Consider the following 27,603-nt stretch of genomic DNA (forward strand, 5'->3'; position numbering starts at 1 on the left):
GGATGAGAAATTTACCCGGGAATAACATGGTGTGTTCTGAAATAATGAACACGTAAAGCATGAATCTGTAATTGTCTTTCCATAAAACTTGGATATGAAATGTCTAGATCGACTGGTGTGAGAGTTTAATCATTAACATACAGCATTTGTTTGACACAAAATAATCACAGTTGAACGGGTGCTTTCAGTTAAACGCTGCGCCCGTGTGGCCATCAGTGAAAACAACCACAGAAATGGTGTAAACCAAGTAACTCTTCTTGAAGGAAATCCCTGAATCTGTGTGTTGGACCCAGCTATAGTATTTCATGACTCTGTAATGCAATTAATTATTTTACACACCAGCCCAAATTTTCACTTGTGAAGCATGCAATAGTTGTGCTCTGTTAAATGAATATTTTGACCCTCATGTCGATCAAAGCCTGTATGAAAAAGAACAGCTGAGAGATACAAAACCCATTTCAAAGAAGTCAGTCAGTCATGCAAAGTCTCCAAAATCTAAACACAGCAGGCTAGCTGGGATCATGAAGCCAGTTTTATTAGAAACAAAACATACAATACTGCTAGAAATGGCTCATAAATATCAGAGCTACAGACAGAAAGGCAACTTATAAATTCTGCAAGTCTGTGTTTGGAATGGGGCATCCAACCCTGCGCTGAAACACAAACCATCAACAGCACTGAGACGAGAGACGCGCACAGGGTCTAAAAATAAGCAATTGTTCTGCGCTGTTGGCTAGAGGCGCATTCGAGCTCTCAAGCTTAATTGGCTACATCGGCACTGCTTTCACCTTCCTCGACTAGGCAAACAAAAGTATCTACTACAGGTGTGCTAAAACCAGCTAGTTTCCTTCCTCCGTTCAACATAAGTTTCACAGAGCTTCATACACCTAAACATCAGATTTGAAGCAACATTTCAGGCAAAAAAATTCATGTTCAGTCATTATTTACTCATCCTCATGTTGTTTCAAACTCATATGCTGGCATTTCTGTCCGTAAAACACAAAGTAATAGCTTTTTGAAGAATAATTGTGGTTTTTGCCATATAAAGAAAAGCTAAATAAAAGTAATCAATATGACATTTGCAATACATGCCAGGTTTTCTGAAGCCATACAATAGCTTTGTACAATAAATTTGTTTTGTACATTTAAAAATGGTGTGCACAAGCAATTGCATTGGCGTTGGTTCAACAACAGCATTTTTTATTTTGGAGATAAATGTGGGTTAAATGACTGAATAATGACTATAAAAACTTAGATGACTGAAAGCTAATGTATGGCTTCAGAAGACTTGGAAATAAAGCAAATTGAATTTTTTTGTCTACATAATATATATATATATATATATATATATATATATAGTTAAGTTTGTTTCCAGGTACCAAAAAAGGCTTATGGGTTTAGAATAGCATCGAGGGGGAGTAAATAATGAATGAATTATTATTTGTGTGTAAACTATTTTTTAATTATGTTTCTTATTCACTCAAATAGCAAAATAAATTCAATCTGATTTAAAAAGTAACAAATATCTTGTCCTGATGTGTACTCAACATGTAGTGTTAACTTTTTTGTCATAATCATTAAAGAATGACGTTTCCTTTCGCGATTGACTCGATCTCTCTTTTCCAAGATCTAGGCTCAATGTATGCATGATATAAATGGGGAAAACTTAGGGCAGTGCCAATGTGACCCTGCTGGCTGTGTGTAACTGAGAAACAGACTGAGGCTCTCAGGCAGCACTGGACACTGCCAGCTTTTTCAGATGATCCATAAACACCTGAAGACTCACATCGTCTGTCAGAATGGGTGCACCAGACTCCTACACAAACACAGGAAGTGCGATTCAATCAGCGTGGTGTGGGTTAAACGATATTAGAATAAGCTGAGATGCGTTTATATTTTTCTAAACAAAAGCTTGTCACAGTAGACTAATCTATATTCCTCACATGGGAAATGTGCTTGTATTGGTGAGATATACAGCACTCACCTGACCCCATGCATACATGTTGTTGTGAGTCTGAGAAGGATTCACTTTGGAGAGGAGGAAACGAGCCTGGAGGGGGAGAGAAAGTTCACATGGTGTATTAATATGCTGATTATAAGCCAAACCTCAGTGACCCATTACAGTCATTTATTCACAAGCACCGTTTAAAAATCTCTGAGGGCGAGTTGCTCAAGCATAGAAATTGACTGAAGAGCTGTCTAAACAACTGTTTTCAAAGCAGCTCCTTCCATTTGAGCCGTCGCTAATAAAGGCTTGAGAAAATGGAGGTGGCTTTGTGAAAGCAATTTATAAATATTGGCACCGACTAATGCAAAATTACAGATTCAAGCTGTCATTTGCCATGGCTCTCTCAAACCAACTATTTTGTTTTAACTAAAATGGATAGATCTGGCTGTAAAACAGCATGTAGGAATGTATATTGTGGCTGAATGGGACCAAAAATGTGATGCTGCATGTCAGAGTATATCGGTCCATTAAAGGTGCTGTAGGGAACTTTTGTAAAAAAATTTTTTTTACATATTTGTTAAACCTGTCATTATGTCCTGACAGTAGAATATGAGGCAGATAATCTGTGAAAAAAAATCAAGCTCCTCTGGCTCCTCCCAGTGCTCCTATTGCCATTTGCAGAAACTCCATCGCTCCCGGTAAGAAACAACCAATCAGAGCTGCGCTCCGTAACTTTGTTTGTGTTCAAAATGTAGAAAAATTTATATAATAAGCGAGTACACCATGAATCCATTTTCCAAACCGTGTTTTTGGCTTGTCCTGAATCACTAGGGTGCACCTATAATAAGTGTTTATATTCGGACTATTTTAGATTGCTTCGGGGGTACCGCGGCGGAGTAACCCAGTACCTTTGTGATTCTTCATAGACATAAACCGAGAGAAGTAGCTCTGGCTACGATGTTCTTCCGCAAGACGCAAGCAGTTCTGTTTATTAACCGCTAGAGCGTCAAAAGTTCCCTACAGCAGCTTTAAGTCTTGGAGTGTAAATGCAGCTGACTGACCTGTTAAAAGTGGCATTTTTTTTTCATATCATATATACATACAGAGAGAAAGATGATTACAAATTCCATCAAAATTTAGAAAAATATCAAAATATAAAAATTTTAGCTCAACATCGCTCATCCCTACTATATATACACACAGGCATCTGTGACCACACATCATTTGACATTCATATTCACGAGCAAAGTGCACTTAAATGTTGGCTGCAACACACAGAGTGATCTTTGATTTGTTATTCTGCTTGGTAACCATGAACCTCAGCCAGGATTATGAACTATATTACTTGGCAGAAGAATTCTTTTTGTGTGTCTGTGTGTGATTTCATTTTATTTTTATTATTACAATTAACCAATTGAACTGTTTGTTGAAAACTGGCATATTTTATATTAAAACCATTGTTGCTATTCCATTAAAACAACAACAAAAAACTGAAATAATCCACCGTGGTATTCTGATTTTTACCAGAATTTTTACCAGGGTTCTTTTCCAAAACTCAAGCTCTATTTATTGGCACTTCAGAAGTTAACTGCCAACATTTCAGGTTCCCCAAATAACTTTTCATCAAACAGTTCTTTAGTGAACCATTTGTGAATAACATTTTAATAATCTAAAAAAAATAAGAAACATTTTCTGTTATAAAGAACCTTCTGTGCAATGGAAAGGTTCCATGGATGCAAAAGGTTCTTCATGAAATCATCAATGCCAACAAAGAACCTTTATTTTTAGGTATGTGAGGTTTGAGACAGAGCTCGTATTGCACAACATCTGATTGCTTATTGCTTTAGTTCACTAAGACAATACAGGTCAGTGAATACATATAAAAAAAAAGGATAAATATTGATGACGTTTAATACTCTACTAAATCAGTGTAATCTGTTCAGTTTAGTATGAGTTCCTAATAATCATTGACATTCTCGGTACCTGACTGCCGCCGTGCTCTGTGTCGATGTAGCGTGGCATGGGGAAACGAGTTTGCAGAAGCTCTTGGGCATCGTCCACAGGAGCCTGAAGCAGGTGGCGGAAGTTCTCATACTCCGGCATGTCCTGGTACCCGGCTTTACGCCACTGAGAAACCGTCTACATGAGGGAAAACTCATCTGTCATCTATCAGAAGTCACTGAACAATACGCTAAACCAGCAAATTCATCGTGTTTACTAGTGCTAGTATATGGGACTCTAAGAGAACATCTCACTCCATTTGTTTCAAATTTCACATCATTAGCATGTACTTCAGCGAGACACCTCCAACATTTCATCAGAAAATGTCTGTCCTCTGTAACGCAGCCAATTTTAAACTTGTTTCAGTGCAAAACTGGCTCTGATTTCATGTGCGCAGATTACTGAACAGTTCAGACAGACCAAGAAAGCAGACTGCATTCTTAATTATTGAAAAGATGAAAAAGACTTGGCTTTAAACCAATGTCTACCCAGTCACATGGGAAAACAAACCACTGTGCAATCGGAAGGCAGAACACGCTCTGTGATTTTTACATCTTACCTCTCCGTGGTAAATCACAATCTGGAAGAAGGTGTCCATGAGGAGGATGCGGTCAGGCAAGATACTGCTGCTGTCCAGCAACACAGGCTACAACAACAGGAAAAAGCACATGAATAGACTGTCAGTTTCAGTTAGATGCTTTGTTATACATCTTTCCTACAACTTCCCCCTTCTGGTCCCAGTGTCAAGGGAAAACAGTAACTAACATAAAGCCCTCCATTAAAAGAAGAAATACACGCATGTAAGTTTGAGATGCTCACCGCTACTGAAGAACAATCACTACCATTATGTAGAGTTTCTACAACTTATTTGCCTGCTTGAATTCTATCTCCATCTCTTGAAAAATTGTGTGAAAATACACACAACCTGACTATAAATGGTACATTTGTAAAAAGTTTAAAAGACAACAATAATATGAGCTTGAACAAAAAATCGCAGCACACTAATTAAACAAAACACTGTTAAATATGTTGAGTCGGGGGACATCACCGTCATTATGACACTGCAGTTCAGATTCAACACGTCATGACATGATTTACTTTAGAATCATTAAGCTCATAAAAATAAAATCTATGAATACTGATATTTAAATAAAATCTGTTGAGGTACAGTAATTTCACTTTCTATGCGCTACCTTTCAAAAGTTTGGGATCAGTAATTTTTTTATACAGTTATTCTGCAAGGACGCATTTAAAAGAGCAAAGTAAAAAGAAAATATATTAAAAAAAAAACTAAATAAAATTAATTCTGTTCTTTTGAACATTCTATTCAAAGAATCTTGAAAAAATATATCCCCATTTCCACAAAATATTAAGCATCACAGCTATTTTCAACACTGATAGGAGTAATAAATTACCAAAATAAGCATATTAGAATAATACTTTAAAGGTGTCATATGATGCAAAATCAATTTTTCCTTTCTCTTTGGAGTGTTACAAGCTCTTGGTGCATAATGAAGATCTGTAAAGTTGCAAAGACTAAAGTCTCAAATCCAAAGAGATATTAAAAGAGATCTAAAAAAGAAAATTAGGCCGTATACATTATACATTTATTGATTTCTAACAGTTTGGGGGAAAATTTTAATTTCATGTGTTGAAAAACATGCCTGAATTTCTTTTAAGTGATCATGGTATCTTACATCTATAAAGTCCCTCACTGGTCAGTCAAACTAAGCAAACATTAAATGCGCAGTGAGAGAAGGTCTGCATGTTTACCTCTGGTGGTCCATTGAATGAATATGCATAGAGGATGGGCTGCACCATTATCAGAGACTGGGTCAGGTCCTGCCTCATGAACTGGTGCCTGTAATAGGTGCTTTCATCAGGACTGTTGTTGAACACTTGCAGGAATGGAGACCTCCTCAGATGGAACATAAACTGCCAAAAACAACATCAAGATTTAATTTTCCCCTAGCTGAAAAGTGAGATTAAGTGTCGTCTCAAAGCGTGAGACAAAATGTACCTGGGGATACAATGAGAACGTCTCGGAGAACCGGAATGAGTTTGGATCGTCTTTATGATAATCTCCAAATTTCTGGCACTGCAAAGGACAGAATAAAAAATTATTGTGCATTCCTAATACTAATGCACTGATTATACTAAGCAACATACTGCAAGACCCAGCTAAAAGAAGAAGTGCTGAAAGCCCTACCAAGCGGATGAGCTGTCGGTCCAACCAGCGCAGAACATCAGGGCCTTCCTCTGTCTCAGCCTTATAGATGGCCAGGCGGGCCATGAGGATGGCAGCGGCCTCCTGGTCAAAAGATGCAGCGATGCTCTGGATCTGAGTCTGCGCATCAGCCCAGCTGAAGAGGACGATAAGGAGAAAATTATAGCACAGTGACCTTCAAACACAAGCCTTGGCATCATCAGTCTGACTCGCATTGATTCATCTTCACTGTCTGGATGCTACAAAAATAATCTAAAAGGTATTTTTAAAAAGCAACAACAAACTTATCTTTCAGGCACTTAAAACACTTCAAGTATTTTTGAAAGCTACAAGCAGCACATTAGGTTTTGTCCAAGACTAAATTTAAGCTTTCTATGCACATCGATTCTGACAAACAAATGCAATGTTCTAAAATTGGAATCTTTTTATGTATGCTTCGAGTTGTCATGGAAACTGTATGTGACTGTTGAGCATAACAAATGGAGGATGATGTCCAAACCTGAACGCATTTGTGAAAGAAAGATTGGTCACGCTAAAAACAATCTACAATCACGATGATGTGTCCAAGGTTTTTTACCCAAGTTCCTTTTGCCATGTAAATGGTTATTCAAATGGTTAGTGATCAGAATGGAAACTCAAAAGTTTGGGGTTGGTAAGATATTTTAGTAAGTCTCTTATCCACAGAAAGACAATATTTATTTAATCAAAAATACAATTTTAAATAACTGTTCTCTGTTTTAATACATTATACAAATAAAAAAAAATATTCCAGTAATGCAAAGCTGAATTTTCAGCATCATTACTTCAGTCTTCAGTGTCACATAATCCTTCAGAAATCATTATAAAATGCTGATTTGCTGCTCAAGAAATAGTTCTTATATTATACATTTTGAAAACAGTTGAACAGAGGACTTACTTCCTTGCAATTGTGGTCACTCTGATGCGCCTCTGCCCACTAGAATGCTGATATTGCGTCACGTACTGTATGGCTCCACGTCCACCCTGTGGGATAGGAGCGTTGTGCTGAGGGAAAGGAAAGACAGAACACTGCTCAATATTGTGTTCTACAATATTAAAGACAAACCCATCAAATGCGATCACAAAGATAAAAGGTTGGACTGAAACAGGTTTCCACCTTGGCACCAATCTGCAATTGTTCGGACAAACTAGCAGACTGAAGAGTCCCACCTTTAGCTGAGCATGATACTGTATCTCAAAAACAGTGTCCCACTCCTCAAGATGTCATCCAGTTAATAAAGATTTTTGAAAGAAGTTTCTTAAGCTCACCAAGGCTGCATTTATTTGATCATAAACAAACTATTGTTACAAATTATTAATGCAATTTAAATTACAACAATTTTAATATATTTCTTATATGTTGCCAAAGCTGAATTTTTCACCCATCCTGGTTGAGCATAAGATTTTTTTTTCTTAAATAAATAAATAAATATATATTATGCTCGTCACTTCACTTTTATATATATATATATATATATATATATACATATATATATATATAATCTTAATTATTGCAAATTTTTGACCAGTAATGGATTTTCCAAAAAAAAAAAAAAAAAAAAAAAAAAAAAAAAAAAAAATCACACTGTAGCACACATTTCTCTGAAATATAAATGTACAAATGAAAGCTAAACTAAAAATCATGGCCCATAAATGCTCAACATGTCTATAAACTGACTGCAACTGTGAATTAATTGGTAAGGTTTAATATTTCTATTTGACTAAACAATTAAGTCCAGGTAAGGTACTGCAAATATGGCTTGTGCAATACCACCAAAAACCTGTAATCCCAAAATATAACTAGAAGGAAGGCTTAAGCTCTGGGTAAAGGAACTGAAGCCTTAATGATTACAGCTTAAACTGCATAATGCTTCTTTCCAAATATACTAAAAAAAAAAAACACTCGAGTACAAAATGGTTTATAAAGTTGGCTGCAGCTGCAACTGAGAGGATATTGAATCTCAAGCGTCGTGTTTGCAGAGCAGTGGAGCTCCAGCCTCCCAGTGCACCCTGTGTCCACAGAAGCTTGCTCTTTAAATGTTAGATGCTTTATTTACCTCGCTACATGTGATTGTAGCTGTATGCATAGTTTGCCTCTCATGGCAACATATTTGCCATTTTCAAATCAAATAAAAATATATTCAGATAGAAAACAATTGTTTTCAGTTGAAACAATATATGATAATATTGCAGTTTTACTGTATATTTGATCAAAGAAATTCAGCAGTAAAACTGCAATATTATATTTCAACTGAAAACAAATGTTTTCTATTTGAATATATTTTTATTTATTAAAATATTGTAATTTATTCCTGTGTTGCAAAGATTAATTTTCAGTCTTCAGTGTCACATGATCCTTCAGAAATCATTCTAATATGCTCATTTTCTGCTGATGGAAACCAATTTTCAGGGTTCTTTGATGAATAGGAATTTAAAAAAGAACAGCATTTATTTATATAAATATATTAATTCGTAACATTACATTTAGTCACTTGGTCAATTTAAATGCGCCCTTGCCAAATAAAAGTATTATTTTCTTAAACCTCAATAACCCCGAACTTTTGAATCGTAATGCACAGTAATACTATAAAATTATTATAAATTGCAAAAAATAAAAAAAGAAGTCAAAAGTTTAGACACAAGTTGTTACTATATGTAACTCAATTTATGTTTCTCATGACCGTACAAGCATTTCAAAATAAAGATTTCAGCTTAAATGCTTTGAATTTTTGCAAAAAAACGAAAACTTAATTTATTTAATGAAAGGGTTGGACTGGAGATGAAGAAAAAGCAGCCAATATGTGTCCAGCACACTACTTCAGTGCTGTTTAACAGCAACCCACATTGCACCTCATGAAGTACATCACACATGCAACACAACCTCCAGACAGTGCAAGTCGATACTCCTCTTGAGCTAATGAAATAAGCTTGTTCAAAAAATCTTTAACCACGTTATGTGATTTGTGCGTGTTGTTGACAGTGTGCCTGCTCATTTGCTGGCTGCCATACATCGTTATCTGCTTCTATGAGACACTGACGGGAAAACATAGCCCACAGTCTGCCTCGGCTGTTGCCACATGGCTCATACTCCTCACTTCAGCTCTTAACCCATAGATCAACTCCATTACTCAAATGTAAGCAACTAAGTGCTCCATTTTGATTCTTATAAAGTATGTCATGTGGAATTAGGGTAAAAAGGCAGACAGGTTCCTTACAAGGCAAAAAGGGCTGGGCTGTATGCCAATATATTTTCAGTGTGACAACAAAAACGTGTCAACTATTAGAGATTTTCCTATACCAATTATATGTTCTATACTGCCATATCTTCACACTCTGTTGGTAAAGCAGCCTTGGAAAAATGGAAAGGATTTCCTAAGATTTAAAATGATCTTTAAAATCATATTTTGCAAGGACTTCAGTTAAAATATAGGTAAAAGCAAGAAATGTTTCTTGATCAACAAATCAGCATATTAGAATGATTTCTGATGGATCACTTGACACTGAAGACTGGAGTAATGACTGAATTTTTTTTTTTTTAATTGTAACAATATTTCAAAAAATCTTACAGACCTCAATATGCATTTATGTATTATTATATAAACCAGTTATTGTTGCATTTCAAGGAATTTCATTTAGATTTAATTACTGTAAGAGATTACTATAAATATAAGGTTTTGTTCATACAGCCCATTCCTATGTCATGACAGATAGAAGACAGCCAAGAAGATCATAACACATTCTCCCTGAAAATAAGCTCTCTATTTTTAGAAATGTAATCATGGATAGACATGACCTTTTTTTTTATTGTGGATTAAGCCTTTCCTGGCCTTTTAACTAACAGATGTGACAGCCCATATTAATCTCTGACACATTCAATAATGTTTTGGAAATGTGGCAGGAATTGAATGTGAAGCAGGATTGGAAGCCGAAAGTGGAGATAAAAACTCAAAGGCCGATTCGGGCCACATCGAGAAAAAGAACATGTAGTGGCTATAAATCATGGTAATGATATATGGTTATTTAGATTCTTAGAGATTGCAATTATGTGGGAGGTTTAACATGACCTTGTTTGTATCTCTCAGGAGGTACAGAACAGCGCTGCGCAAAACCCTGAATAAAATCCGGCAGATGTTGGAGTATTTTCGTAAACACTCCCTCTCCCAGTGCACGACCATACAACCATGCCGCGAGAGCAACAGCTTCTCTTCGCCAGCTCCTAGTGTACCTCCGGCACTACAAACAAACAATGAACCCCAACAGGAACTCACACTAGTTTAATTGCGACCCTCACTGACATTTGGTGGTTTGAACAGCACAGAAATAATCATGACTTGGGCATCTGTAACATCGCTTCACCCCAGGACAAGAGGACACTGGGTTGGCGGAACTAACCAGAAGCAATTTCACTGCTTATGATGTCAGACTTCATACAGAATGAAAATAGTGCAATATTCAACAGTAAACGAAAGGACATTAGCGTCAGAAAAAATGTATTGTTTTCTTTTGTGACTTGAACAGAAACGGTGAGCATTTATTTAGAAAAAAATGTGTGCGATGTAATTGTGGAATAAAACCTGTCTGTAAAATCATACATCTACATCTTGGGTGGCTTGAGGGTGAGGACATTTCCAGCCAATTTTCTTTTTTGGGTGAACTACTCCTTTAAAACCATGCATACTCAGAATGATCACAATATAAAATGAGTAACTGTGAAGAAGGGACTAAATCCAAATTATTTTTCTGTAAAAATTTTATGTCATTTTCCTCATTATACTGTCCAGTGTTTGGAATCATTTATTTACAATTATATCTTTTGAGAATCACTAAGACATATAAAAGGTTAGAAACTACTACAGTTAAGTAATGCTTTAAATTGAAATGCAGTAAAAAGAAAATGTGCCCTCTAGTGGACCACCTGCATAGAAAATAGAAACCTACATGAAATCTGACACCAGGTTCACCAGGGACAGTATCTGTGACTTTTGTAATATTGGGAAGGCAATTTTTGCTTCACAGTTTTACACACACATTTTAAATAATAATAAAAAAAGCCAGTTGAGAGAAGTAAAAATGACTTTCCGTGGTAATCCAAAACCATTCATCACTAAGCTAGCTTGTAAACGTGTACTTCAACTGACAAAATTTTACTTGCATTTTCAATTATTTTACATTTTTTAATTGTACCTGATTCACGACCTCAAAGTAGAATGCAAGCGTGGTGTTTGGATCCAGTCCACAGATCTTCCACTGACTTGTGCCACCAGTTCCTATTTCCTATAAGCAGAAGTCAAAATGAATGTCAGTATGTCCTCTGCATTGCCCAGAAAAACACTGAACCTAATAGAAGACATATAGCCTATCTGATTTAAGATAGATGAGCTACTTACATTTTCTGACACACAGGGACCTTTGGCGTTCAGGGAGACACATGGGCCGATTGCTCCAGAAATCTTTATCTCTCTTGAAGTCTGAAATAATGGTTTAATAAGATTATAAGGTAACCCACATGTAGCACAGTTAAATAATGAAAGAATTAAAACGGTCAATACTACAAAACAATATAAAAAGAAAAGCAAGCCACCTTAATCTCAAGAGTCCCTGCAAATACCATCTTAAAGGAACCCTGCTCGTCCTTTGTGAAAACTCTCTGGAAAGTTTGCTTGAACAGGGATGTGTTGAAAGAGTCTGCCATGACCATATAACCCCTGCCATTTATAAAAAGCAGAAAGATATATTGTTGAAGACTAGTTAGTGTCTTAATACATTGAAAGTTTACAATCAGTACAAAAATCCTTTATTAATGCTGCATTATGGACAAAGGAATAGTTTTACACTTTTCTGAGTAAGTGTTTGCCCATACTTAAAAGATTAGGGATAGAAATATGTCTAGATTGTTTTAATATGCACCACAATCCCCTCAAATCTCTAAACATGCACTGTCAGCATGCTCAAAAACAAAATTAAAAAATAAAATGTAAAACCTTTTTTGAATCACTTACTCTGTATAGTTGGTGCAGCACTTCATTTCCAGTAATCCTGTCTGATCCAGAGCGCATGCATAAATATCAATGATGTGTCCATTGGCGGCAGCACGGTTGGCCAAGGCTTCATAGTGCTACAAGGGAATGATTGAAGTACAATTTTAAATGTGTACAGAAAGAACATTCAAACAGAATAGGAATCACTCAGATGTTCAATGTGTAGATGTAATCTCAAATGTGGTAGCTTTTAAGGACCAGCTGATTTTCACAAGTAATGCTGCATGAATAAAAAAAAATATGTAATTGTTTTTCCAGAAATTAACACGTCCAATATTACCGTGTTCTGCTCTGAATTTTCAAACAGTTGAAAACGCAAAAGGTCAGTTTGATTGTGAACTTTCCAGTGCACCTCTGTGACCCATCACTCAACCAGTACAGTCACTTTAAAATACTCCATCTTTATGAAATTACTTGTATCACCAGTATGTGGGTACTTCTACCAAGCCAATCATACAAAAAACAAATACGGGAAGACTCACTTTAGTGGCTTTCTTCATGTACTTGGCATTGTCTTTTTCAATGTCGTGCCAGGATCTAATGGGCGTTTTCAGTTCATCTCCTACCACCATACCCGGACCCTGAGTGGCCGGCCCACCGATGAAAGCCATGATGCGAGCGCCAGTGTTAGGGAAAGTGCACTGCAAGAGGGAAGGAAATGGAGGGCATCAATTAACAAGCACAAAGCTTCGGAAACACTTGATGAATTTATGATCTTATAAGTCTTTTGAATTAAATACTTAATCTAAAATGCTTTTATAACCAATTATATAATTACCGTTGCCGACGTATTAATGTTTTAGAAAACTTTTTAATTACAAAATGTATTTTTGAGCAGAATAGTGAATAAAAAGCTGTCAATTACCAGTCCAGCCATGAGGCATGTCTGGACTGGTATTGTAAACTTATAATTTAGTAACTGAAGCAGACTGTTGAAGAAAATAACATAAATCATGACAGTCACCTCTAACAGCCCAACAGCAATGGAAAGAGCCACTCCGAGTGATCTCAGAGGTCGTTTTCCTTGAGTGACGGGCCAGGGGTCTCTCTGCAACTCTCCCAGCAAATCTGTCAGATTCATATCTATCTTCTGTACTGGCTGCAGAAACCTGTGCACACATATAATCAGTGACCACCATAAATCACACGGCCTTCATTCATATAGGTTTGTTCAACTGGTCCCCCAAGGTTTATTTTTTTCCCCACTACTGTCATCTGATGGAGTTTGGGTTCCTTGTCACTGTTGCCTTTGGCTTTTTAGTTGGGGTTTAAAAGACACTTAATGTTCAGTAATATTATCAATCTGACTGCACTGATACTATCGGATGAGAACAAATCTTGAACTGAATTGTGCTGGATGACGACACTATTGTATTCTGTAGAGATGCTTTACAGCTGAATTAAATTGGTTTCATAATGGCTGGATTTTGCAACTTCGAGACTGTTATTAGACTGAATTGAATCAACATTGAACTTCAGCTAAATAACGACACTGTTGTCTTCTTCAGAGCTGTTTATAGCTGAACAAAACTTAATATACTGAACAGTCTTGAGCTGACACTAGCTAGAGCTGGTTTACAGCAAGATTTGAACTAGTCTCATATTTGATCAAATGTGCATTATTTGTTCTGTTATCACTGTTTATCACTCTGAAGCTGCTTTGATACAATCTATAAAGTATAATGCACTATATAAATAAAGCTGACTTGACAAGCAACTCCAGAGATAGATTAAAAATATCAGAAGTCGAAAAGCAAGCAAGATTCATAAAAGGCATCAATTTGATTGCAAATTATTCATTTATACAGTCTGAAGATTTAAATGTACAAAGCAGCTTTAAAAACACATTTAGCTCACCTGTTTGAAGGAGGAACCTGGGGTTGTTGTGGCCCTCGGCCGGCCTGTGCTGCAGCTGGTTTAGTTAACCCAAGCATCTCCTGTGTACAAGATTTTTTATTAAGAGACATTTGTGGTGATTAGTTTAGTTAAATACCTGTAACTTAAATGTTCTCAAATCACCTGAAGCTGTTTAGCACTGAGGTCTTTGGTGCCCCTGAAGACATAACTCTTAGAGATGCCCTCACAACCCAGCTCGTGAACCTGGACCATGCGTCCAAATGTAATGAGGCCCACCAGAGCAGTAGGAGGTAGCAGGCTGAGGGACATCTGAAGTGACTCCTTTAGCGCCTGCAGATCATCATCTTCCATGCATGTGTCCACCACATACAGGAAGCTCAGAGGCATCTGCGGACCACGCTACAGAAAATAGATAGAACCAACGAGTCAGTTACTATTCATGAATTTTCAAGTGTCTTGGTTTTAGTGATCAGTATTTATATGGCAATGAAAGGTGGTTAATTAAAATGTTTACCTGGACAACATATTCAATAGTGGAGAACTGTGGAAGAAGCTCAGCAGGTTGGTTGACCTCAGATATTCCAGCGTAAGTTGGCGGGAACTATGGCAGGACAAGTGTCATTAATTAATTGACACGTTCAAAAATGCAATGCACTTTTCTTGGGCTGCAACCACTGACCGATAAAATCAATAAGAAAATAATCCATGAATACGATAATCGATTAATGGCATCTGTGCACTGCGCACTTAAAACATCACTTGACTGTAGTATATAATGAATTTCCATATATATTTCTGCATTTAATTGAAATTTTTTTGCCCTAGGGTTGTGATGGTGAGGAAATTATCCCACCGGTTAATCAACGAGTGACAACACCTGTATCACCGTGGGGGCGAGGGCATTCCCTCTTTCCCTCGCTTTACTTCGCTTTTAACTAGCTTGTATTTACTTTCACTTTTGAGTAAGTGGCACTTCAGTGTCAATTGCTTGAATGCAACAACAAAATACAAAGTCAAACTCACTTTAGCCTATATATAAAATGTAAAACTTTTATTAACAAAACAAATAAAAATACACTGTTATAGGACAGGCTATGCCTAATATAAAATAACAAATAACTTACAACAAATAACTGTTGACAAAAGTCAACAGGCAAAATATTACCAAACAGGCACTTTTGCATTTCATTATGAAACTAAATCATCCGCCATCATCTTCTCGCCTCACTCTTCTTATCAGTCAGCTCGACTCACTCTCCTCATTGAAAAAAAATTTAATCTGATCTGTAATGCGACTGTTGTTCGGTGCACTGCATTGAGCGGCTGCGTTCACTTTTTAATTGTAGTGTCTGTTCTTTTACTGAACCAAATATTTTTATTACTTTAAAAATCTAAACGATGGTGGAGGTCGGTGGGCAAGTGACATGCTTCAGCTTAACACCGGTATCACCGTCAGAACCGTCCATCACGACAAGCCTACTTACTGTCAGGCAATCTGGCAGATGTGTGTGCCATTTAATGCATTTGGAATGTGTTTTCCTCAGCCTATAACTAACAATTTACAGTTTTATCCTTATCTGTCAAGCAAGAATTTCCATTTTTGCATAAAGGCTTTTCTTAACAGCAAATGAGTCTCTGTTACTATACATTTTACTAAAAATATTACTTGTTAGAAATTAAATGTAAGTTTAAAATTTTAGATGTAGTTGTTTTTTTCCATGAGAGCAGAAAGAGTAAAGGGACTACTGTAATTTAGTATAAATATATGTTCACACAAGTGAATGTGCATTCCTCCTTCCTTGTGCTTTTTTTTTCTGTTATCATTTTGAATTTGATTTTAACTTCTAATTTTAAATAGTAAACAATAGAACCTCTTTTTTTTACGTAATGTTTAATTTTAAGCCTACATTCAGTATAATTATTTCCACAAAACTGCATATTGTTTTGAGAATGTGGAACAGTTTTGCAAATAACTGATCAGAATTACTTTATCTTTTAATTAAAATTATGATTTATTTTTTAATTTTTTTGCTTTTAATGACCATTTTTGGACTTTTCATCCGATTAATCAAGGAAATGATCTATGGATTAATTCATTATCAAGATAGTCCTTAGTTGCAGCTCTACACTTCACTGCACAAACTGCAATGACTTTACCTGGTTTCTCTGATAACAGAAGTTGCAAGCCCAGAGTTTTGCTCTGTAATCCACCTGACTGCGAAAAAAAAAAAAAGCATATTAATATTAAGGCATCACAAGTAATGTATCCAGCTTTCATAATAAATGTGTTTATTTGGAAATTACGGCAATGGATAAGAAGTCGATCCTCCATCTGTGAACTCATTATGCTGTCTGCTCTGACTTAACAGACTTACCACAGAGGATTGAGCACAGCTCGACATGTGGCCCGGCTGCACAGCACCGGCTCGTACTGAATCGGGGGAAGATCCGGCCGCTCCTTCAGCGGGGTGAACAGAGAGGCCACAGGAACCACCATACGTGTGGCTTCCAGACGACTGGACGGCCAGACGTTCCAACTGAAACGGACGCCATCGCGGTCCTCGTTCTGCTGGATGAATTCCTGGAAGGTCGCCATCACAACCTCTGGAATCTACCAGTTAATAGATAAGAGAGAGATGCGATGATGTATTCAAATAAGACACGCAATCTGATCTGTGTTTATATTACAGTCTGATTTATCATTACCCTTTGGACACAGGGCAAACTATAATGTCACATCATTAAAAGCTTGAATGAGAAAAAAAATACAAATGTATTTAAACATAAAATATTGCATTACTGGCATTATTTTTCTCTGCTTCCTTATTTATTTATTAGTATAGATTATTTAGATTTTATTTTGCCAATTTTTAAATACAACATTTATTATTAATATTATTATGCAATGCATGTTTCTGAACTTTCTCACCATTTTGAAAACTCCAGAGCTACAGATGGGCAACACAAATGCCACGTGTAGATGACAAGTAACTTAAGAGACACTAAAAACGACCAAGTGTGTCAATTACAACACTTTTGGGTAAATATTAAGGTACAAAATAAGCAAGCAAGGCAACAATCTGCACAATTTTCTAATAAGTGATCATTCCAACGTTAGTTTATAATCAATGTTAGGGTAATTTATTTATTTCTCGCAAAGAAAAATACAAAAAATACAACTGTGGTTATGCAGTCAGTTACATAGATAGACAAATCGCACTTTGGTGAATAAGTTTTGTTTTAGTTTTTTCAAGTTTACTTGAACTACATGGATCCACTGGGGGCGTCAGTCCACCCTCCAAAATTAGCCACAGAAAGCTAGTCCGATAGCTTAGGAAATAGATATCATCTTACATCAAAATAAAGATAACTTGAGAGCACAACTACTTTAGAAAGATCTGTTCCCATTAAACATTTCAGTAAACAGCGCCTTAGATGGCCTGCCTGCTGAAGTAAACATGACGCTTCCAGTCAGCACTCCAAATCAAGCTAAATGCCCTTTAAACCCGCGACTTTTCGCCCTACAGTCTAACACTTCTCTTTAATCACCATTAATCATAGAATCATTAGCGTAACATAAATACCATCATCTATTTGTGGAGAGAAAGTGTTTTGACGTACCTGGAGCGTTGATATAGCGTCTCCTCGGAGACTCGTCAGTGACAGCGAGCTCGCGAGCTGATGACGTAGCAGCTCAACATGGAGTCGCTGCCACGTCAAGAGGCCGACACTCGTTTCATAAAGCATTTTAAGAGTTGTTTTATACACTTATCTTTAAGACGTTACTCTTTTTTTATTTTAAAGTATTAAAATTACATATTTATTAAATTAAGGTAAATTAAGTTTAAAATTATTATACTTTAATTTTTTAATTTTATATATAGAAGAAAATTGCCACTTCAGTTAATTGGATAAAGAAATGCACTAAGTTGTAAATGTAATTGATACAATTTAAGTATTAAAACAAAACAAAAAAGTATAATTTTAGGTGACTTTTATTCTGCTTTATCATAAGTTAAACTTAATGGAACAATTATATTTTCACTCATTGATTTTTAAGCTTAAATGTAATAACCTATGATTTAAAAGAACAGATTTTTCTTTTAAGCATTTACAATTATCTGACGAGGGATACAACAAAAAAATTGCTAACTAGTAATCTCTGTGCAAATTTTCAAGATGTTGCTTTGTAAAGTCTGGATTACAAATGTACACAATAAAGATTACAAGTACTATGGACAGTTTTTGTAAAAAGGGAACAAATTAAATATTTGATTACATTTTCAGTATAATTAAATAATAAAGGATAAAAAGACAATTAAAATGCTGTTAAAATGTTGCCATATAAATTTTATTATATCTGACAAAATATTGTAACATACTCTTTTGCAACTACTGTGTCCATCTTCGATACAAAGCCAAAGCTTTTCTATGGTAAGTCGAGAAATTATATTTAATTATAAAATAAACCATGATTTCTACTTATGAATATCTCATGCTATGAAGATGGTCATAGCAATTACGGTGTAAAATCATACAACCTTTACGTCATTACCCTTATTCCAGTTTAGAGATCGTGAAAGTGGTCAGCTATCAGTAAGTCTGACAATATTGTGAAGCATTCAAGTGACTCTGACATCACAAGACACTGCTGGACTTGATCTCAGGAAGCAAAATTTCTTCCAACAGCCCCCATGATCAATCCTTTTCCAGAAGCACTGGGCTTTACATGTAAATGAGCCAGTTTATTGTTTTACACCATTTAAAGAATTCAATTATTTGTGGCAAGACAGAACCATCTTCATCCGCCCAAGTTTTGGTTACTAAAACCATCAAACTCTTTTGCATCCACTGTTTGCAGGTTCTGAGGTTCACATGTTGTTAAATCCCATCATGCCTTTCATATTGCCAGCAGCTCCCTGCTGAAACTGCCTCATCATGGACTGCAGTCCAGCCATGCCGCCTAATAGAAAAAAAGATAAATGTTTTTAAGTAAGGCTTTTACATCCGCCATCTATATTCACAGATCCTCACATGCATCACAGTGACATGTGACATTCAAAAATGCAATTGGTCATATCAAATAGATACTTGCATTCAATAACTGCCCTTTGTTTATTGAAGTTGAATCAAATATTGCTGCCCATGGTCTAGTAAGAAATTAAAGCATTTTAGGGTTAAAAGGGAGCTTATACCCATGTGGTGAAGCACTCTGGGATCCATCATTTTAGCCATCTGCTGGTTCAGTTTTGCCATTTGTGATGGGTTGACGTTCTTGGACATATCCCCTCCTTTAAAACAATGATACCATGAGTCACTGATTTTTAAATGCATCATGAAACTAACACATTTTGAATTAATCAAGTTTAAAAATCACTCAACCTTTGAATAAGCCTTTAATGCCTCCCATCTTCTTGACCATCTGGGCGAACTTTGTGTACTGTGTGAGTAACTCTTGTACATCCCTGGTAGCCACTCCAGATCCCCGGGCCACTCGCTGGATGCGGTTAGGCTGTTTACTAAAGAGCTTGGCACCGTCTTTGTTGTCAAGTTCTGAGATGAAAAACCACAGTCTATGTTAACTAAATTGTTCAAGTTCAAAGCTATGTCTAAACTTTCCAATTTAGACAAGTCAATGCATTATTCTGTTTGTAACCAGTATTAAAACAATCAAATATAGAACATACCCTGGTCATTCATACTATCCATTATTGTCATGAGTTTCTTTAGTCTGGCCATAGACTCCTGCTCATTTCCTTTGCTCATGAAATCTGTTCCAAAGCCTGGGATCATGCCCTGAAGACAAAAAATAAATAGATAAATAAAAGAAAAGAACCACTCATAATTAAATATCCTTTCAGTAAAAGTTGTCATTACCATGATCTGACCAAAGGGTCCCATCTTCATGATGTTCTGAAACTGCTCATACATGTCCCTGAGTGTAAATTGACCTAAGAGAGAGAAATGTCATATCTGATGGTGAAAAGCACTGGAAAATATCTTTATGTAGCATAAAAACACTGAATACACAAAAATACACATTTTTATAAAAAATATTGTTCTAGTTACCATGTTTGAGCTTGTCTATTAGCTCCTCGTTGTCATCAAGCTTTAGTTCATTCACTTTATCAATCAGTCCCTCAATATCTCCCATACCTAGAGTAAAAGTAAGAATTGCAACATAAATAACACAGTTCCAACATCCACTGAACAATCATGAAGGTGAGTTGAAAATGTGCTCACCTTCAGGCCATCCAAGATGTAGTGTTTGTTTCTTAATTGGAACAGATTTGGAGAAATTTAGCATTCCTTCACTTGCTAACTAATGTATCCTCTGCAGTGAATGGGTGCCGTCAGAATGAGAGTCCAAACATCTTATTAAAACATCACAATAATCCACAAGTATTCCACACCATTCCAGTCCATGGACTCCAATCCATATCTTGCTTCACAAGATATTAACTGATGGACTGGAGTCATGTGGATTATTGTGATGTTTTTATCAGCTGTTTGGACTCTCATTCTGACAGCACCCATTCACTGCAGAGAATCCACTGGTGAGCAAGTGAAGGAATGCTAAATTTCTCCAAATCTGTTCTGATCAGGAAACAAACTGATCTACATCTTCGATGGCCTGTGGATAAGCACATTTTAAGGAATTTTTCTTATTTTTCTTATCTTATCTATTCCTTTAAACAGCAACTCTGCACCATATTCAAACCTTACCAAGCAGTTTGCTAATGAAGGGTTGAGTCTTGAAAGGCTCGAAGTCATCAATGTGCTCGCCTGTGCCAATAAAAATGATGGGACTCTTTGTGGCCGCCACACTGTAAACATAAATTACGTCAACCCCTGCATTTACTTACTTGAGTGCTGAAAGTAAAGCACATAAAAGTTTGTACTTACGCACTGAGTGCGCCACCACCCTTAGCATGACCATCCAGTTTGGTGACGATAACAGAAGCCACATCTACCTTGTCTTTGAAGGCCTTAGCCTGAGCCTCACAAGCCTGACCAATGGAGGCGTCCATCACATACACGATGTTGTCAGGTTGCTGTAGGAACGGACGATTAATTATATAATTTGCGTTTTACTATATATTAGTGTTTGATGTTTAATCAAAACAGAGGAACTCTTTCACTTACCACAGCATTTGACACCTGAAGCATTTCTTCAAAAAGTGAGTCTTCCTGTTTATGTCTACCGCTAGTGTCCACAATGATTATTTCAAAGTTTTCTGTCTTGAATTTTTCCACACCCTCTGCAGCTATGATCACTGGATCCATTTCTGTGTAACTGTTAATACACCAACATGAATTAATGATTAGGTTTGGTAAGCAGATTAAATACATTACAAGTGTGGTATTTTAAAAGAAAAACTTTTATTACCTCCCATAAAAGGGTATTCTGGCTTTTGTTGCATTTTGCTTGAGTTGGTCAAAGGCACCTTCATAAACAAACAAAACAATTTGACTTTTTTCAGATGTGCAGAAAGTATAACTGTGCAAATACATGTAAAGATAGAGTCAGCATACCTGCTCTGAATGTGTCAGCACAAATCAAACATGTCTTCCATCCTTTTCTTTGGTAGTAGTATGCCAACTAAAAAAAAGAACAAGGTCAACTTTTTCTAGCCCATCACATGGCAATTAGAAATAACAGCAATATATGTAATAAAAAGTGAGAAGTAAAAGATAAAAGTAAATAGAGACAATAAAGACAATAGTAACACAAGATACACGGCGTAAAAACAGAACTGATGGTAAGTAATAAATACATTATTAACTGAATATAATGTATACAGGATTGCATATAAAAGAGAGATTGTTGATACTTAGTTTTCTTCCTCCAAACATTCTTGCGTTTATGATTAGCTGTATGAAAAGAGGTATATAACCTAAAATCTCAGTGACCCAAGATCTGCTCACCTTAGAACATGTTGTGGTTTTCCCACTGCCCTGCAGACCCACAAACATGATCACATTGTTCTTTCCCTTCGTGGGAGTCCAGGCTTTCACTCCGGGATCCACCAGCTGCAATAAAAACACTCTGTATTTATCTTCTAGAATACAGATCTATCATCAGGCAGTCAATTCCATTTAGTTTAATGTAGTTTCTTTATGTTATGATGAAAGCTCCTGAGCTACAGGGTGTAAACAATTACAAGACTCCCAGAGGAACAATGTGAAATCCAATATTTATCAGACATAAATAGCAAACCATCATTTACCTTGACAAGTTCCTTGAAAACAGCATGCTGGATCATTCTTCTCTTGTTTAGGCCAGAAGCCATTTCCTCCAGATCAATGGCTGCCCTGAGATTACAGAGCAAAAATTAATTTTATAATAGGGAATCTACTATATAAAATGGCCAAAAAAATAAATATAACTTGTTACTTACTTGACATTTTCTCTAAGCTGCTTTACCAACTTGATATTCACATCAGCCTCCAGTAGAGCAGCACAGACCTCCTTGAGCATAGCATTTAATACCTAAATAAAATTGTTAAGAAGTTTACATTTTATGATGGGCCACACTGCTGAACAATCCTGATTTTAAGCTTGCATCACATTCACTGTACCTCCTCATTGATGATTGTGGCATTGCTGAGGGACCTCAAAGCTGAGGTTATCTTCCTCCCCAGATCAGCTAAAACCATTTTTGCGGTTTGAGAGCTGTGAACCTGCAACAGGGGGTTATAGTTACATCAGGTAGCCAAGATTTTTAAACCACCCAGCTATCAGTCATAAAAGCACTGAGTAGAACTGAATGATGACATTAAAAGTGTGTTTGATGTAATGTAGACTTCTTTACTTGTTAGGTCAATGAGACTTTCCAATGTGGTGGGGTTTCCCCCCAAAACAATCCTCCTGTCACTGCTCGCTCTGAACCTCGAGACTTCAGGGGAACCAGAGCAATTATGTTTTCAACCTTAATAAACAAACACAAATCATAACAATGTTATCGCGGATGAGCTGTTCTCTTATTAGAAGCCATGTCCTGGTTGAATCTGGATGACATGGATCGTTACTATGTCAAAACATAAACGTTGCCACACCCATGAGTAATTTTAACTATTATAAAATCATAATAGAATATATATTTGTATGTTTTCTAAGACTGACTCCGTGCAGAAATGAGGCCAGACGTCCGTTGTGAACCCAATTAGCATGGTCGATTTAATTAAAGACATGATTAAATCATGTTTAAATCAAAACAATATCAAATTAAGATTCTCGGTAACCAAATGATTAATATTAAGACATACGTTTCGATTATATATTACTTGCCTAAACTCGCAGCTGCTGTTTTATCGGCGAGTGGAACAGCGACAGACTACAGACGTCATCTAACTCCCAACATCCCGTGACGTGACTTTACTTCCGCGTAAAATAAGAGTTAGCGTTTTATTATGGAAAAATATTATTTGTATTTAAGATTTGTTTTCACTCGTTGTTCATTTAACTTAAGTAAAATTAATATCTGTCTGTGTATATAAATTAAAATATATGTTTATACCATCTTTATTTCTTTAAAAAAAAAATATTCTTTACATTAGAGATGTTGCTCATGGAGCAAAATCTTAAGGAGGAACAGAAGTACATAAAACTGATTTGAACTTAGAACAGAAAGATTGGATTTTTACTTTTAAGAGTCATTAAAATCTAAATAATGCGATTAAAATTACAAATATAAATAGTGTTTTTACAACCCGGAATAGTTAATTAATCAGATGACAAAAATGTACCGTTCTACCTTAACTTATGTCACACGTTTCCCACTAATGCATACATACAGCAGGAGCAGACCCATGTGTTGCTCAGTAGAAGTATGCTTGCAACATAGAGTGTGTTTGTCGTAAGATAAGTATCAAGCGCTTGAATCAATGAATTTTAACGATGCAAAGAAAGAAATTCTGCAGGTGTTGTCCAAGACGGAGAGACAACATCTTCCAAAGCTGTTAGAATGGTTGAAAACTTCCGGTAAATGCACGATTGAAATCTATGGTTATTGTCATGTCAGATTGTTAGATTGTATGCAAGGTGTAACATTTGTTCTGTGTTTTCTCCAGTTTATCTAAAGTATATCTTATTTTAGACAATATTAAGCACTTGATTATTTACTTGTAAATCCGTTTTTTTTCTAATCTATATTTTCAGATGAACTGGATGAATTCCTGGTGGATAACCAAAGTGTTATTCTTCAAAGTATTGCAGAAGACCTAAGGGTTTGCCTGCCATTGGAGGCTATGGTTCCCTCTGAGTCTACGGCTATTCAGAAGGTCTGTTCATTAGATTTTTTTGTATTTTACTTTGGCATTCACAACTACATTGTGAGATCCTAAAGCATACTTTAATGTTCAGACTCAACAGAAACCTCATCCCACTGTACATGTGGATGCATTCTTATATGATGAGGAAACGGTGGATTCATTGTGTGAGGAGGGAAAAATGAGTCGCAACTACTGCCTCGACTGTGGATCGCGCAGAACAGCACCACTGGGTGAGTGTTTGCATGGAGACTGGGCTATGTATTACATAAATACATGCAATAATAAAGCCACATCATAATATGCATTTTTTTATGTTTCACAGAGTTCATCTCGCATTCCTTCTCAATCCCGGAGCTCCAGTTCCTATTCCACAATGTTCTTCCAGACCTCACAGGAAAACTGGTGGTGGATGTGGGATCTAGACTTGGAGCTGTGCTGTTTGGGGTAAGTTGCTGGTAATGGTTTAACTATACACAACTAAACTCATCATTATTGATTGTAAATTACCTGAGATTTACAGGAACAATCCCCCTGGGGCACAAGGGGTTAAAGGAATAGTTCAACCAAAAATTAATATTTGTTGAAAATGTCCTCACCCTCAGGCCATCCAAGATGTAGATGGTTGATTTTCAGATACAGGAACAAATACAGATGAATTTAGGATTACATCACTTACTCACCAATGGATCCTCTGCATTGAATGGGTGCTGACGAGAGTCCAAACATCTGATAAAAACATCACAATAATCCACAAGTAATTCATATGACTCCAGTCTATCAATTAACATCTTGTGAAGTGAAAAGCTACATGTTTATAACAATTTCAACCAATTATAATGCAAGTCCTATATCCATAATATTGCTTTCTCCAGTGAAAATCATCTTATCTAAATCAGGACAGGAATATGCACAGACCAAGCACCAATTACAAGCGAAAAAAGTCCAAAATTTATAAACTAATATGTCAGTGGATTTTAATCTGATGGGACAACATGGGATGGACTTCTTCACCAAAGAAGCATTATTACGGATTATGGATTTATTTTGGCAAGAATTGACTGTTTAAAGGTAAAATGTCTTAACAATGACCTTGTTTCTTTTACACATGTGAACTGGAGTCGTATGGATTACTTGTGAATTTATTGTGATGTTTTTATCAGCATTTTGGACTCTCATTCTGACGGCACCCATTCACTGCAGAGGATCCATTGCTGAGAAAGTGATATAATGCAAAATTTACATCCAGATCTGCTCCAATGAAGAAGTCAATTTGAATAAGAACATTTTCAGCAAATTAAATTTTTGGGGTAAATTATTCCTTAAACAATTTTCCAGTCCAGATCTGTAGCCACTAGGCTACACCAGCTTAAAACATGGTCGGAAGGTTCATCTATATAACTGCCTCAGATAGATCATTTTTCTCTCCTCAGGGCTACCTGTACAGTGCAGCATCTCAGCTTGTGGGGGTTGAAATAAGCTCAGAGTTTGTCAAGCTTCAAACGATGGCTGTAGAGAATTATGGCTTCAGTGACAGAATTCAGGTAATCAATCAAACCATTTCTTTGTCCTATGATAATTGTTTTGTCTGGATAGTCTTTTTTACAAAGATGTTTAATATGCACTGCATAGGTGATTTGTGCAGATATCCGCTCTCAGACTGCCTTAGTGCAAAATACAGACGTTCTGATCATGAACAACGTGTTTGAATACTTCATGGAACCAAGTGATCAAATGCAGTAAGTGCCTAACAAATCATTAAACAAATCATAAATAGTAACTGTCTTAAATTAGGTTTAAATAAAAATTACCAATTTTTTTTCTTGTCTTCCTTTTTTTTTTTTTTTTTTTTTTTTTTTTTTTTTTTTTTTAGAGCTTGGATATTTATTAGTCAGAATTTCAGAAAGAAAGGTGCACTGTTAGTGACTGTACCCAGCATTCAAGAGGCACTTGCTTTACTTCAGGACGCTGTTGTAAGAAGCTTTTTTTAATCTATGCTATTTCTGAATTTGCTATTTCTGAATTTGCTATTTCTATTTTATTGTCAGTCCAATTCCAAACATCAGTACATCAAGAATTCATAAAACAAATCTAATGTTTACAATTTTTATCTTTTCCAGTTCCTAGAGACATTAGCACTCAGCCGATGGATAGAGGAAGTACCACTTGACTACTCTGTTTATCTAAAAAATGACACAGATCCTGATTCTCTCAAGCAAATCCATCTTTATAGAGTACTTTAACCCTCAGAAGAGACTCTTATGATACATTAGAACCAATAAATCCAATTAGCCTCGATGCCTTTAACAGGACAAATGATGCGAATAGATTTAATTAAACACAAAGTATCCTCTTTTGATGAACTTTCACTTGTCAGTTTTTAAATCTGAGTTTGATTGTAAACACATTCATACTTAAAATTGTCAGTTTATGTAACTATACATCATTTTCATATAATCTCTTTGTCATGTTATGTTTGCATTGCTGTATTAAGTAGTCCTTGTTTAGAGATAATATATTTGTTTTCCAGTAAGTGCCCTATTTCTTAGTTTCATAATCTGTTCAAATGCATTTCTGTCTCCAGCTCTTCCTGTTGAAACAGGAAGTATGGGAAGGATTGCTGCTTTTATTTTTTTATTTTTTACAGGCAGAGGTAGTGATTGAAGACTATTTACGTCATCCTTGATATTATATTGCTTTGTGTTTTATTGCAAACTCAGCTAAGTCACCAACTGATGACTTAAGTTGAGAAGTTTAATTTGTTTGTTAACCCATAATAGCTATTAAAATATAAAAATTGTTTATGATAATGTGGCACAACCTTTTGCTAATTGCAATGACTGTCTATAAAGCAAGGATAAAATTATATATTTGCATTTCGTACTCCTACAAGAACACTATCATAGATAATATAGGCAAAACAAACTTTGAAACTTTCAAATTTTGATAATAATGATTAAATTATATTTTAGTTGCATTTTATGATTGTGCGTTCAAGAGAACATTTAGATACACACACTCAAAATGCTTCTAATCATTTGAGAAACTAGGCTTTGTGGTTGGGAAATTTGTCGCAGTGATGGCGCTACAATTATCTACCTTCGTTTCCAACCACAGAATAGCTGTTATCAACTATCAAAGCTTATTCAAATGTATATTAATATTATCCTATAATAATGTCATTCAAAATACATCAAGCTTCTATGGAAAAACTAAAACCCCATTTCCAGTTTCGCCTCCCA

The 27,603-nt window shown here is 36.0% G+C and overlaps 3 protein-coding genes and 1 long non-coding RNA gene across 5 annotated transcripts; 2 read left to right on the forward strand and 2 right to left on the reverse strand.

Moving 5' to 3' along the window:
* Positions 1-514: 514 nt before the first annotated feature.
* On the reverse strand, positions 515-17,819 carry LOC127933399 (protein transport protein Sec23A). 2 transcript variants are annotated; one of them, XM_052530389.1, is made up of 20 exons: positions 17,711-17,819; positions 16,465-16,700; positions 16,247-16,304; positions 14,604-14,690; positions 14,252-14,488; positions 14,090-14,169; positions 13,197-13,341; positions 12,715-12,873; positions 12,194-12,309; positions 11,776-11,899; positions 11,582-11,662; positions 11,379-11,468; positions 7,093-7,199; positions 6,159-6,312; positions 5,970-6,047; positions 5,723-5,884; positions 4,509-4,595; positions 3,932-4,087; positions 1,985-2,050; positions 515-1,816 (listed from the first exon to the last, which is right to left on the reverse strand). In XM_052530389.1, the coding sequence occupies exons 2-20, from the start codon at positions 16,683-16,685 to the stop codon at positions 1,727-1,729; spliced, it is 2,298 nt and encodes a 765-aa protein (XP_052386349.1). In that variant the 5' UTR covers positions 16,686-16,700; positions 17,711-17,819; the 3' UTR covers positions 515-1,726. The 2 variants fall into 2 exon arrangements, with proteins under 2 accessions (XP_052386349.1, XP_052386348.1); XM_052530388.1 differs by lacking the exon at positions 17,711-17,819 and adding an exon at positions 17,019-17,131.
* Positions 17,820-18,418: 599 nt separating this feature from the next.
* LOC128031777 (signal recognition particle 54 kDa protein) lies at positions 18,419-23,454 on the reverse strand. The gene is made up of 17 exons (XM_052620190.1): positions 23,382-23,454; positions 22,906-23,022; positions 22,673-22,774; positions 22,492-22,583; positions 22,321-22,405; positions 22,019-22,123; positions 21,626-21,692; positions 21,480-21,537; positions 21,236-21,386; positions 20,996-21,144; positions 20,816-20,916; positions 20,159-20,245; positions 19,967-20,040; positions 19,777-19,885; positions 19,472-19,642; positions 19,285-19,380; positions 18,419-19,052 (listed from the first exon to the last, which is right to left on the reverse strand). Exons 3-17 carry the CDS (start codon positions 22,748-22,750, stop codon positions 18,961-18,963), a joined length of 1,515 nt encoding a protein of 504 aa, XP_052476150.1. The 5' UTR covers positions 22,751-22,774; positions 22,906-23,022; positions 23,382-23,454; the 3' UTR covers positions 18,419-18,960.
* Positions 23,455-23,852: 398 nt separating this feature from the next.
* LOC128031778 (uncharacterized) lies at positions 23,853-27,227 on the forward strand. The gene is made up of 8 exons (XM_052620191.1): positions 23,853-24,074; positions 24,252-24,373; positions 24,456-24,594; positions 24,687-24,808; positions 25,795-25,905; positions 25,994-26,100; positions 26,235-26,334; positions 26,482-27,227. Exons 1-8 carry the CDS (start codon positions 23,978-23,980, stop codon positions 26,602-26,604), a joined length of 921 nt encoding a protein of 306 aa, XP_052476151.1. The 5' UTR covers positions 23,853-23,977; the 3' UTR covers positions 26,605-27,227.
* On the forward strand, positions 24,820-25,699 carry LOC128031779 (uncharacterized). Its single transcript, XR_008188171.1, has 3 exons — positions 24,820-25,118; positions 25,237-25,432; positions 25,525-25,699. It is a non-coding gene; the product is annotated as an uncharacterized LOC128031779 (long non-coding RNA).
* Positions 27,228-27,603: the final 376 nt, after the last annotated feature.

Source organism: Carassius gibelio, chromosome A17, assembly GCF_023724105.1.
Source record: "Carassius gibelio isolate Cgi1373 ecotype wild population from Czech Republic chromosome A17, carGib1.2-hapl.c, whole genome shotgun sequence".
In the NCBI taxonomy this organism is placed as follows: domain Eukaryota; kingdom Metazoa; phylum Chordata; class Actinopteri; order Cypriniformes; family Cyprinidae; genus Carassius; species Carassius gibelio.